The sequence below is a fragment of the Centroberyx gerrardi genome, chromosome 24 (genome assembly GCF_048128805.1).
Source record: "Centroberyx gerrardi isolate f3 chromosome 24, fCenGer3.hap1.cur.20231027, whole genome shotgun sequence".
In the NCBI taxonomy this organism is placed as follows: Eukaryota; Metazoa; Chordata; class Actinopteri; order Beryciformes; family Berycidae; genus Centroberyx; species Centroberyx gerrardi.
In genome coordinates, this window is record NC_136020.1 from 21,153,789 (window position 1) to 21,168,136 (window position 14,348).

At 44.2% G+C, this 14,348-nt stretch overlaps 1 protein-coding gene across 1 annotated transcript in view; it reads right to left on the reverse strand.

The window, feature by feature from the left end:
- Positions 1–14,348, reverse strand: part of LOC139917547 (NXPE family member 3-like) — a 39,180-nt gene that overhangs the window by 4,795 nt on the left and 20,037 nt on the right. Inside the window, exons 2-3 of the mRNA XM_078282082.1 lie at positions 8,826–9,020; positions 5,383–5,823 (exon numbers count right to left, since the gene is read on the reverse strand). Coding sequence (XP_078138208.1) covers positions 5,383–5,823; positions 8,826–8,957 — 573 coding nt within the window. The 5' untranslated portion in view covers positions 8,958–9,020. The remainder of the gene's footprint in view (positions 1–5,382; positions 5,824–8,825; positions 9,021–14,348) is intronic.

Below are 14,348 nucleotides of genomic sequence, written 5' to 3' on the forward strand. Positions count from 1 at the left end.
GTGGGTGCTAGATTCAGTCGCTGGGCTCTTGGAACGAGGCAGAAAGAGCCCTTCGGCAGCTGCATCCACGACTGAGCAGCCCTCTTTAGGATCCACTCTGCTCACCCCACCTGGGGAAGGGGCTAGAAAAGGTGCCCTAAAAATATCCTGCCTCAAACCTCCCGACTGGATTACCGCGTCCAGAGGAAACACCACATGCGGTCAGAAACACAGAAAAATGAACTTTGGAGCCTGGAATGTGCGCACACTTATGGATAGTGCAACCAGTGACAGACCGGAGAGGAGAACCGCGATCATCGCTAGAGAACTGAGGAGATGCCGGATTGACCTAGCTGCCCTTTCTGAAACCCGACGGGCAGACGAAGGACAACTGAAGGAGGAGAAGAGGGGCTACACTGGAAAGGAAAAGCTGCTGATGAGCCCAGGATCCATGGTGTTGGATTTGCCATCAGGAACCAGCTCATCAGTCACCTATCTGAACTTCCTGTGGGGATCAGTGAGCGTCTCATGGCCATCCGTCTGGTGCTTGCCAACAACCAGATGGCAACAGTTATGAGTGCCTATGCCCCTACTTTAGACTCTGAAGAGGAAGTAAAAGAGATCTTCTATGCCTGCTTAGACAAGACACTGTCAAGAATCCCCAGGGAGGATAAGATTATTCTCCTAGGAGACTTCAACGCCAGGGTCGGCCGGGACCACCACCTCTGGAAGGGCACTATAGGAAAGGAAGGCATCGGGAACATCAACTCCAGTGGAGTTCTCCTTCTCAGCAAATGTGCTCAGTACAACCTCACCATCACTAACACCCTTTTTCGGCAGAAAAACAAACTTAAGGCATCTTGGAGGCACCCCCGCTCCAAACAGTGGCATCTCATTGATTATGTCATTGTTAGAGCCAGGGACCGCCGTGACGTGAACATCACAAGGGCCATGATCGATGCAGATGATTGCTGGATAGATCATCGCCTCATTCGCTCCACGATGACCATCAAACTCAAGAGGAAGAGGAGGGTTCAAAAGAAGCAGATCTTCACACCACCAAGACTGAACCTTGAAAGCCTGGTTGAAACTGCCACCCAGCAGCGACTTCAGGCCTCTCTTGGGGAAAGCCTCCAACAGGAATATCCTGATGACATCGGAGAGCACTGGAGCCTGCTCAAAACCACCATCCTCGATACCTGTAAAACCACCCTTGGGTACATGTCCAGAAAACACCAGGACTGGTTTGATGAGAACGATACAGAGATAGAACAACTCATCTCCAAGAAAAGGAAAGCCTTTTGTGCCTGGCAGAATGATATAACCTGCAAGGCCAAAAGAGTGGCTCACTCCAGAGCCAAAACGGATGTCCAGAGCAGGGTGAGGGAGCTTAAGAACTCTTGGTGGACAAAAAAAGCTCAGGAAATCCAGAGACTGGCAGACTCGGGTGACACCAGAGGCTTTTTCAGCGCTACCAAGGCCGTCTATGGTCAATGCTACCGCGGCTTAAACCCCCTGCGCTCAAAGGACGGGCAGAAGCTGCTGAAGGACAACAAGTCCATTAACGCCCAATGGAAGGAGCACTTCCAGGAACTCCTCAACCGTGACAGCACAACCGAACCAGACATTACCAGCCACATTCCCCAGAGTCCCATCAGAGAAGACATGGGGGAACCTCCCACCATGACAGAGGTTCAAGATGCCATCAGGAGCCTTAAGAACAACAAGGCCGCCAGTCCAGATGGGATCCCAGCTGAGATCTTAAAGGAAGGTGGACCAGAGCTCCTGTACCACATTCACGCCCTACTCCTCAAGGTCTGGGAAAAAGAAGAACTTCCCTCAGAGCTCAGGGATGCTCTGATAGTGACCATATTCAAGAAGGGGGACAAGGCTGAATGTGGAAACTACAGGGGCATCTCGCTCCTGTCAACAACAGGCAAAGCACTCGCTCGTGTCCTCGCAAACCGACTGCTACCACTGTCTGAGGAAGTACTTCCAGAATCACAGTGTGGCTTCCGCCCATCCAGAGGTACAGACATGATATTCGCAGCACGCCAACTCCAGGAAAAATGCCGTGAACAAAAGCAACCTTTGTATATGGCCTTCATAGACCTGACAAAGGCCTTTGACACGGTGGACCGCCAGGCTCTGTGGAGCATACTATCAAGGCACGGCTGCCATGATAAGTACGTCAGAATACTGAGGCTTCTACATGGCAGCATGTCAGCCACGGTGCTTAACAGCGGCTCTGACTCTGAATCCGAGCCCTTCACTGTGGAATCGGGGGTCAAACAGGGATGCATCATCGCACCCACCTTATTTGCCATCTTCATTGCTGCCATACTCCACCTCATTGGCAAGGAGCTGCCACAGGGGATCCCAATCCTGTACAGAACTCTTCAACCTTAATAGGTTCAAGGCCAAGAGCAAAGTCAGCAACACCACCATCTTGGAGCTTCAGTATGCGGACGAAAACGCCATCGCAGCACACTCCGCAGAAGACCTCCAGGGCATCTTGAATGCCTTTGCCAAGGCATACAGAGCCCTGGGCCTAGCCTTAAACATCAAGAAGACCCAGGTCCTACATCAACCTCCTCCCAACCAGCCATCTACCCAGCCCACCATAAAAGTGGACAACACCACTCTTGAAAACGTTGATTACTTCCCCTACCTCGGCAGCCTTCTTTCCTCCAAAGCTGACATCGACTCTGAAGTTAACCATCGCCTGAGTTGTGCCAGTGGAGCCTACGCCAGACTCAGGAAAAGAGTCTTTGAAGACCGAGACCTACAGGCCCAAACAAAACTCCTGGTCTACAGAGCCGTTGTCCTCCCCACCCTGCTCTATGGAGCCGAATCATGGACCACCTACAGCAGGCACCTGAGAGCCCTGGAACACCACCACCAAAGATCTTTAAGAAAGATTCTGAGGATCAGCTGGGAGGACAGACGTACCAACATCAGCGTTCTGGAGGAAGCCAACATGACCAGCATCACCACCACAATAATGCAGTACCAACTCCGATGGACCGGCCATGTCATCTGCATGTCCAACACACGTCTCCCCAAACAGATCCTGTACTCCCAGCTGAAGGAAGGTCAGCGAGCCCCCGGCGGGCAAAAGAAACATTTCAAGGACAATATCAAGGCCTGTCTAAAGAAATTCTACATCACATCGAGCAACTGGGAGCACATCGCACTGGACAGGCGCTCCTGGAAGAAATACGTGCAGGAAGGAGCTGCACGTCATGAAATGGAACTCCGCTGTGCCGCAGAGACAAAGCGACAGCACTGCAAGGAAAGAGATAAAAAGGCTCAACCACCACCAACCACCACCACTTACCCCTGCCCACACTGCACCAAAGTATGTGGATTGCGGATCGGCCTCTACAGCCATCTGAAGACCCACAAGTAGACGACCCTACAGAGAGGACAGTCATACTCGTTTCGAGTGACCGCCGATGAGGATGATGATGATTCATTGATTTAGCAAAGGCTTTTGACTCTGTGGGCCACTGCATCCTGCTTGACAGACTCAAAGATCTTTGTTTCACAGAGGAATGTCTGCCGTGGTTCAGCAGCCATTTCTCTGGCCGTGTACAGTCTGTGAGAGTAGAGGGTTCGCTGTCTGACCCACTGCCCCTGTCCATGGATGTTCCTCATAGGTCCATTCTTGGCCCAACCCTCTTCAAGATCTACAGAAATAATGTTGCAAATGATGCTGGCACCTCTCACATCCATCAGTATGCTGACGTCACCATTCTGTACACTTCCGGCCCCTCTCTGAACACTGCTCTGGCTTCCCTGCAGCACAGCCTAACCTACGCTCCGGCAAACTCATAACTATGACCATCCCCAAAGTCTGCACCTCCTTTGGCCGCCACTCATTCCAGTACGCTGCCTCTAGTGACTAGAACGAGTTGCAGAAGTCCCTCTGCACCCTCATACCCTGCTTCTGAATTTTTGCTTCTTCTGGCCCTCTGACTATACTTACTATAGATTTCTGCTGTTATATATATTATATATATTGTGATGTTTCAAACTGACTCGTGTTGTTTGTTTATTGTGATTATGTTTTTACTATATGTATAGACTTGTGTACTGTTATTGCCTCTTGGCCAGGTCGTCATTGTAAATGAGAATTGGTTCTCAATTGACTTACCTGGTTAAATAAAGGTTAAATAAATAAAATAAAAATAAATAAATCACAGACTGGCCGGGTTGGTAAACATGAGCTGCTGTGTGATGTTTACTGACCTCACCTTATAGGATTTCTGGGTATTGAAGTTAAAACATTTCTTCATGGTGTGAATCACCCAAAGAGGTTAAATGCCAGGGAATTCCCCACCACGAAGTAGAACTGATTAATTGCGAAATGTCTTCAACTCTTCACTTTAAAGGGTAACTTCGGTATTTTTCAACCTGGACCCTATTTTCCCATCTTTTTGTGTCTAAGTGACTAAAGGGGACAACAATTTTTGAAATTGGTCCAGTATTGAGCGAGATCGCTTCAGCTGGCAGCCGCGAAACGGGCTGCAATGTAATCCGACGGGGCAAATCGCACCGTCAATGTACATCCACTAAAAGTGCTTGTTTTTGCCACTGACAGGCTCAGATTGTTATTATTATTTGGCTGGCAGTAGTCATCCCGGTCAAAATGGTCAGTGCAGAGTCAGACCCGATGGTCTGCAAGGCGCAGTGTATGGACAGGAGTGTTAGCATCCATTTGTAGCACAACTAGCCACAACTTCAGCGTGTCCCAATCCAACAAAGGTAGTCTATGAAAGCTGCACGAAGTGTTGCGCAACATTTTGTTGGCACAATTCGGAAAGGCGCAAACACGAACCATTGTTTTTTTATCTTTTGGATAACACTAAGCTACAATTTCTGTACTCCAACACAACAAACTCTTCCCGGCACTCCTTTCTCCAACTCTCACTCACGTTTCCACAGTTGACTTCCTGCAACAACTCAACTCTCGCGAGACTTGAGCGAGACTTGGTTACACACAGACCGGATCAAGCGAAAGGTAAAGAAAAACGTTTCATTTCTCTGTAGGGTCCTTTCCATAATGTTGTCAGACAGTTATAATAACAATCTGAGCCTGCCAGTGGCAAAAACAAGCACTTTTAGTGGACGTACATTGACGGTGCGATTTGCCCCGTCGGATTACATTGTTTCGCGGCTGCCAGCTGAAGCGATCTCGCTCAATACTGGACCAATTTCAAAAATTGTTGTCCCCTTTAGTCACTTAGACACAAAAAGATGGGAAAATAGGGTCCAGGTTGAAAAATGCCGAAGTTACCCTTTAAGTCCAGTGGAATTTTTTTTTAAATTTTTGGGACATTTTACCACCTGGATGACTGACATGAATCTACACAGACATGACACAGTCTTTGTCTTTACCTCGACCTGCGCTCGTCCCTCCCACAGTAACGGGAACACGGCGGTGTAGGAGCCGTTCAGGTGGTCCGCCACTCGCCCGGCCACGCCCGCACCGAGCGCCGGGTTATGCAGACGGGCGACTAGGACGTCTCCCCCGAAGCTCTTGGGACGCCCCTGGACGTCCCGCATCAGGATCCGAGCCTCCAGCCGATCGCCCACACGTCGCTTCCCGCCCCTCGCTGGCAGGACGGTGAAGGTGCTGTGGGCGGGGTCGCTGGTCCGGGTCAGGGAAACAGGCACAGGCAAGAGTGGAGTTTCAGGCCAAGCGATGGAGTCCAGCAGGAGGCGCTCCTCCAGAACGTCCTCAGGCGTACGGGGCTGGTAACTGCAGTAGTCGAGCTGGCGGGGCGGGACGGGGTAAACTCTGGTGATGGGGAAGGTGGTGTTGATTTTATTCTGAAACTGGAAGGGGGTTGAAGGGAGGGGTGACAAAGGAAGAGAAAACAAATGTTAGTTGATGGTTTGAGGCTGAGGTAAATAGATTCTTAAAAAATTAAATTAAAGGGGCAACAAGTAAGATTTTAACTGCAGAAAACAAGCAGCTTATTTGCTATAAATAGTGCTAAGAAATACAAGCACAAAGTAATAAATGAACACAAATATCGGCTTGGTTTAGCAGCTACTCAGATGCAACGTGTTTCAAGCTTGGCGCTCTTCCTCAGGCAGCCAGGCTTGAAACGCTTGGCTGGGCTATCGACACAAATCTCCATCACAGGGTTTTCCTCATGATGTGAAGTGTTGATCCCTGGATGCAGAGAGCTGGGGTATATTGATGAATTTGGATGCTAAAGAATCAAGTACTTTCAAGGCCATCCGTTCATTTTCAAAAGCCTTTAAGGCCTTATTTTATTTTTCTCAATCTTTCAAGTATTTTCAAGTGTTGGGCCAGGCCATGAGGTTGAACAAAAGAAAACTAGTTGAGACAATAGAGTCACCCGCTGAGCTGGGACCTTAAGCAAAGGAAAACAGCGCCAAAATTCCAACAAGCCCTGAAGTTCACACTTAGGTGTGAACTGGCTGGAACCCAACCTCCGGTCTCTCATTGGACGAGACTCGGACGAGCCCCGGGATGTCCCCATGATGTCACTAAGAATATAAATTCGAGAGCTACCTTTCCGCACGCCCCTTTTCTTGCGACTACATTGCTAACAAGGTGGTACTTGAAAATGTTCGAACTGTTCTTTTGTTTAGCCAAGGCGCAGTCTTTAACTCGCTGGACGAGCCCAGACTGTATAGTGTTAGCTGTAACACTGTTGGATCCAGAAAGATTAGACTAGCTGTTTGTGTACCCGGCATTCTAACTCTTTACACGCACTGTATGAGTAACCGGTGCGTGTAGCAGACCTGCAGAAGTGGAGTGGAAGAGAATACAGCTAAGGACACTCCTTCCCTCCAAGAAGACAACGTAAGGATACGTTTCTTCAATCAAGTCGACTCCTGGCTGACATCCTTCGCTGCCTACGAGAAAAGCCAGCTGGCCGTTGTTCCTTGCAAGGAGAAATAACGGTTCCGCCGACCCCCCTGGGAAAACCCACCGGATCGATAAGACGGACTGAAGCACACATCAATCATTCGAGAGTGATTTCCCAAGTAAGAGGCTTTGGTTCTGGGCAGAGACTAGAATAGGTGTGTTAAAATAAGCTTGACTGATCAGAAGTTATAATTGTTCTTATTGGAAGCGCATCGGACCGCCGCGTCCATATTATGCTGTGTGAAGATACCTCAATCATTATGCTTGCTGCTTGATTTGATTGTGTTAACATGAAGCTGATTGTGTTCAATTGCATGTCGCTGAGCTTGCATCTGTGTTAATAACCACCGCAGAGAGCCAATATACTGCATTTTACCAGTTCAAAGACCAGTAACCCGGTGTACCACTTCCAAGTCGTACCCCGAGTTCCTGTATGGTAAAAGGCTATTGCTGTGTCTCTAGACGGCGAGTAGAATCTCTAGGTTTACCCTGAGTGCTTCCCCCCTATTCTCCCTCTCTCTCTCTTACTAACCACCACATACATACACACACCCACATCTCATTACACATTCATTGCTACCTAAGGATTAGATGGTGTTGGTTTAGCTGCCTAACTCCAACCCTTCACTGATCACTCATAAATGTACAGTGGTGCTTAAACACTGTCATTTGGGGGTGAACAGCCATTTTGAGACTATATTAAAGGTTCGGTTATTGGTCCCTGATTCCAGGGTGGTGCCCCGTTAATACTGACTCCCGTCAATAATTTTATGAATACTAATAATTACAAAATTATTAGTTATTGATTGCTAATAACCAAACCTGCCCCTATCAAAGCCAACACAAAGCCTGTGGAAACCCAGTCAAGGACACTGACTGTTGATAGAAACACACTGGATTGAACCACACTGAACATACAAAACATTAGACACACTGATGAGGTGAATCCAGGTAACAGCCATTATCCCTTATTGATTCCTATATTCCTATAAATAACTATAGTCCTATAATATTCCTATAATACTCCGATAGGGACTTAGAGTGTCTGTGGTACTCAATAGTGAGTTTATAGTGACCTTATCATGGTATTTTTGTCTTCTGTATCACTATAATATTCCTATAGGGAATTATAGCTTTGTTGGGATATTTATTTAGTATTCATCTAAAACATATAGGAATACTATAGTTGTTTTTCGTAAGGGAACGCACAACAGACGTTTTTTTTTTTAGTTATTTTTTCCCATTCCTTGGCTTTAGCAGGGCCTTTGATTCCACTATTGAATTATATTAAATATTATATGCTTTGGTTGACTTATTTCTGATAGTAGGACTTCGGTCTCAGAGCTGGTAGACTTCTCCTTAGTCTTCCGTGTCATTATTATAAATGAAGCTTCCCGACATATGGGCCGGACGCCTAACCTTATATGGCATCATCATGGGGTGTCAATTATGCAAATTCACAATTCTCATGAACACGCGTTCATTTAGAACAGGTGGCATTCATCATGTTTACGCAGGTCATTTACGACAGTTTTCTGAAGATACGAGTGTTTGGTGAATCTGACGTGGCACACTCGTACGAGTCCACCTCACAAAAAAAGTAAGAGAAATTTAAGATAAGAATACGAAAATGTTCTTGCATGAGGCCCATTGTCTCTGTACTGAAATCATACTTATATCTTTTTTTTTTGCTTCTCTATTCAGAGAGCAAAGAACCTGGCACCAGCTTGTATCTTTGTTCTCCCCACGGGCTACAAAGTTACTCAACTACAAGAGAACTGGAGCCTGTTTACTGATAACCTTGAGTGATTTCCTTGATCCAAATCTACAACAGAAAATGTTTCAGCAACACAAGACATAGTATACTTGAAAACATTAAAAGTAATAATATGGCACCTTTAAAACCCTTCACTCAGTCAAACTGCGTTCTCACCTCCAGCAGGTTGATGTGGCGCAGCAGGAAGAAGAGGACGGACAGCGCCAGGAGGAGGAAGATGGCGGCATACTTGGAACGCCACATGCTGACGTCCCTCCTTTTACAAGCTTCAGTCTTTATGATCGCCATCTCACATCTCGCTCCACATCTCACTGTGGCTGTAGTGTGACACTGTGACAAGTCCCTCCGATACTGGTAAAAAAAAAAAAGGAAAAGATTTAACTTTGACACCCTGTTTAGGTATTTTAATTTCAAGAAATGCAATTGTATTATCTGAAAAAATCTTTAAATCCTCTTGGAAGTCTGCTTGTGTGAAACTGTTAAACGTCCATCGCCTGCCTTTCACCTAAGCTAAATACAGTCTGACAGGAAATTTCTCAGGTTGATCAAACATCAACCAAGGCCACAAGCAAAGAGATCAGGCTTTTCCCCCGGCAACTGACTCAACTGAGCTATTGATTTACCCTTTTTGCAACAAAATGTTAATATTTGAATATACTGCAATCCCTATGACCAAGTACTAGTGCGCTCTGCAATGCACCCTCTTGACAACTTGTGCACAAACCTCTGTCAAAAGGCCCACACTTTGACAGTTTGAATATGAATATCAAACACCCAACAACTGTCTTTACCCGAAACAGAGACACCTTTCTCCTCCTGCTAATTAAGACGGCAGATAAAAACTAATGCAAGGCGGCTGCTGAATCTCCTTCAGGTCAGTTCGGTTTAGTTTAGATTAGTTTGTGTGTAGGCTACACAAGTGTACAGGTTCATGGTAAGAGAGAAAATGGTTACACTTTATTTAGATAGTCCAATGTTGATAGTCAAATTACTATCAAGTGATTATGATGTGTCACTAAAACGTTTTCTGAGTTCCAGATGATACTCACAGTAGTGTGGAAAGTAGCAGTGGCTTTCTGCTGGTTTTCATTCTAATCATCTAATCAGGGACTGATTGACACCTGGGAGTCCAGGTGAATGTAATATGTTATATCAGATGATATGAGGGAGGGGCGGGTTCCACTCTGTAGCATTTTGCTAGTGGAACCCAATGGAGTCACGATTAGCATGATGTCATAGCAAGACGATGATAGTGCTCTGTATAGGCTGAATAGACAAATGCCAAGGGCCCCACGCCATCTTTAATTAATTTTTTCTACTTTAGAAAGAAGAATAAATAAATACATGTGTCAATCAGAAGAGGAGAGTCCATATGTAGAGGAAAAAAGAAGAAAAAATCCAAGGCACTCAACTATTATTCTTGGCTATTTCATGTTAAAATGTTAGAAAATAAATAAATGTGTTTTACTCGGTCTTTATTGCTTGATGGTGGGGAGGATTTGTCTCAAAAGGGGTCCTCCACAGAAACTTTTGCCTCGGGCCTCCAGCAGTTTGAATGAAACCTGGCCCTGAATGAAAGCTATACTGTCCGCTTTTGAATGCGCAGGGTGAAAACATTGTGTTTACATGGTGCAGCTAAATAGATATCATGGTGCACAATGGAGAGTTTTCAAATTCTCTGATAAAACACTGAAAAACTACAAAGACTGGCATCATTTAGCGCCTTCCTGCTCTAATAAAATCATGAACTCCTGGCTTTTCGTTCTCTTTGCGTCTGAGATGATTCACCCTGCATTTTGTTGTGTGAATATCTATCTATCTATCTATCTATCTATCTTACTGTATATACATTTTTAATATTTGAGGCCAGGTTTCTAGAGGCTTTAAATGTGTTAGTTAATGTTTTTCTGGAATCAGAAAGCCAATGTTGAGTGGAAATGTTTATTTGAGAAAATGGAGCCACGGAGCTCAGTGTCGTTCAGATGGACTACAATGACTAGAGCATATTAACTACAATTCACTAGCTGGTAGGAGAGAAAACCAGCAGCACTTTGAGTCCTGAGGACCAGGACTGAAAACCACTGGTCTACAATGTTAGGGTTAATTTCTGGGTTAGAGTTAGGCTAAAGTCTGGGTTAGAGTTACATAGTATGTAGAGATGCAGAAAATATTCATAGCATTCCATCAGCACACGGCCATCTAGGTAGGAAAATAACAGGTGATTATAATCAAATGACCCACAGCCAATGAGCGGTGTGTAAGGTAGGAAATGCGTGTGACATCATGGGAATACGATGAATAGCGAAGTGACACTTTTTTAAACATCTGCTTTCTTTCACCTGATAGTTCAGTATCAACATCGGACTGTCCAAATAAATTATGACCGAGAAAATGTGCAGGAAACAGAGCAAAAAAAATGAGAAGGCTGTCGTTTTCCCCTACTGTCTGGTTCACTTTGGTTTAGTTCAGTTTGTAAGAAGCACAAGTTTACAGGTTGATGGTTAGAGATAGTATTCCCTACAAGATAATTAACCTGAGGCTCATAAACACAGCTGTCCCAGTCATCCGAGAGGAAAGGTGCGTTCAACAAGGGTTCAACAAGAGCGGCAGGTTGACTCCACCCAACATTCACTGAGGACAAAAACAAACAAAAAATCTATCCTCTACTGGAGGACATAAAACCATAATCTTTATAACTTCATTATACATTTAAACAACAATAGCAATAATTTACATAGTTTTTATCATATATTCTAAGATATCCTCTACATGTTATAGTTTTAGCTAGATGCAGCTTTACTAGCGCAGCTTTTGACACTGTAGATCCCAGCATCCTGACTGAAAGGCTTAGGCAGTGGGTGGGTGGACTGGTTCTCCTCCTATCTCTCTGATAGGAGTTTTTCTGTGTCGCTTGGTCCCTACACGTCTGAAGCTGCTGCTCTTTCCTGTGGTGTGCCTCAGGGTTCTGTCTTGGGTCCTATATTATTTGCTTTGTATATGCTTCCCTTAGGTCATATTATCAGCAAATTTAAAGGTATCTCATATCACTGTTACGCTGATGATATCCAGCTGTACGTCTCTTTTAAGCCTGATGAGACTGACAAACTGACTGTTATGCACGATTGTCTGACTGCCATTAAGGACTGGATGGTGAACAACTTTTTACAGCTGAACGCAGATAAGACTGAGGTCCTTATCATTGCTTTAGATCGCATAGCTTCCAAGGTTGCTCAGTGTATTGGGTCCCTTTCTTCAGCTGTACAGTCTAATCTTAGAAATCTCCGTGTTATATTTGATCAGTCTATGTACTTTGATCAGCATATCAAATCATTGACCCGTACATGCCTCTTCCATTTAAGAAACATTGCCAAACTCAGGTCAGTTGTATCACAACCCGAGCTAGAGATGATCATTCACGCTTCTATATCATCCCGGCTAGAGTACTGCAGTTCCCTTTTCACCTGCCTCAGCAAGTCGTCTCTGGACCGTCTACAAATGGTCCAGAATGCTGCTGCAAGGCTGCTGACCAGGTCCAGCAGGATGACTCACATCACACCCATCTTAGTTTCATTACATTGGCTTCCCATCAAGTTCAGGATTCATTTTAAGGTTCTTGTTTTCACATGTAGAGCCCTGCATGGTCAGGCACCTGTGTACATTTCTGACCTGCTCCATCCTTATAGCACCAGTAGGTCACTTAGGTCCTCTGCCCAGGGCTTACCGGCTGTCCCTCGCGCCCGACTGAAAACAAAAGGTGATCGTGCCTTTGAAGTGGCGGCTCCGACACTGTGGAACGCTCTTCCTATAGACATCCGATCTGAGGTCTCTGTTGATGCCTTTAAAAAGCAGCTGAAGACTCATTTATTCAAACTGGCCTTTGTCTCGCCTCGTGCTGTCTAGTGTTTGTATTTTGTGTGTTATGTTTTATTGTTCGTTTCTTTTTACTGTATTTATGGTCTTATTTTTATTTTTAACAATTTTACTCTTGTGAAGCACTTTGTGACCTTGCTCTGTGAAAGGTGCTATACTAAATAAACTTTTACTTACTTACTTACTAATGAGTAACTTACAATTCACAATATTATATATATATATATATATATATATATATATATTTGAAAGCATTTTGTTACTTTTTAATTACATTTAATAATTTACTAATAACATTAGATATATTATTAGGCATTCAGTACACAGTAATAGGATATTAACATTACAAACTAGCCAACACTACCTCATGACTCAATATATCTTTATATGGTTATATATCTATCCTTGTGAAAATGAAGAGTTTTGTTCCAAAATGAGTCATACACCATTTGAACAAGGCGACAGTGGATCTCACAATATTAAAATGAACTGTGATACTTCTCAAAACATGCGAGACAACTCTTTTGGTCTTGACAAAATACTAAAAGTTCACAGACTGAATCCTCTGTATTTAAAAAACATTATAATGAGGAACTGCAGGTCATAATCTCCATGGTGGATATATACAGTATCTTTGAACTGACCTCTTCAGATATATACTCAAGCATCAGATCAGTCTTACCTCAGCAGAAATCCATTTCCCAGGCGGCTCCTCTGTTATGTGACAGCTTGACTCGCTGGTTTGAATGTTGGTTTGCATAGAAGTTGGTTGTGTTCCTCTGACCTCCAGGTAGTGAACTGGCCCCTCCCACAGCACATGTTGCTTCCTTTGAGGGACGGCAGTAAAGAAAGCGGGGGGTAGGTGCTTTGCAAGAGTACAGTATGCAATTTCAGCAAACCACAGGAGTGACAGTCATAATTATTTGACCGGGGAGGGGTAAAGAAACGCCCTGGGGGCAAATTCCTCCAACCAGCAGAAACATGTTAGAGCTGCTATTGAGGAGGGGGAACAAGCTGCTGTGACTTCTAACAAGCTTTATAAAAATGGTTAAAAATGGCTGCAATTTTCTTCTCACTTTTATTTGTGAAAACACATCTAAACGTTATGAGGAATTGGGGTGGCGAGGATGACTGTACATTGAGTGATTTTATATTGCGAATACATCCGGCGTTTGTGTATAACTAAACAAAATTACATGTTTGTCAGAAATAGATATACATGTTCTTACAAAACATCCCTAAAATTAAACATAATTACTTGCCAAGGTCAAGTAACGATGATCTCAGATGTATATTTTAGAAAGAGATAACTTAGAGAGATAACCTATGTTATTAACAATAATTCCATTCATTAATTATGTGCATAAAACTCAAAATGAAATTGAAACCATTAAATTTGGATTTGAAAAGTACAGTGTGATATCTGGTTCCTGGCCTCTATTTTGAGTAAAATCCAAAAATATGAAAAAACGTCAACTTTGTTACTGTCAACTGACCCAGTAAATGTAACATAGTTGACAAATTAATAACCCTTACACAAAAAAGTTACATGTGAAAACCCGCATGTGAATTCAAAGCACATGTGCTTTTGGACACATGTTGGTTTTCACACTTTTTTGTGACGTGACGTGAAATTTCCCATTGACATTTTTACCTGTGAATTGTCTCTCAAATATTTACATATGTAACAACAGGTGAAAGTAAAAAAGTTCACATATGGCAAACCCCCCCCCCCTGCTTCATCTAGAAACTTAGAAATTTTTTACATCTGAAGTAAAAACTGTCACATGATGTCAGAATCGAACATGA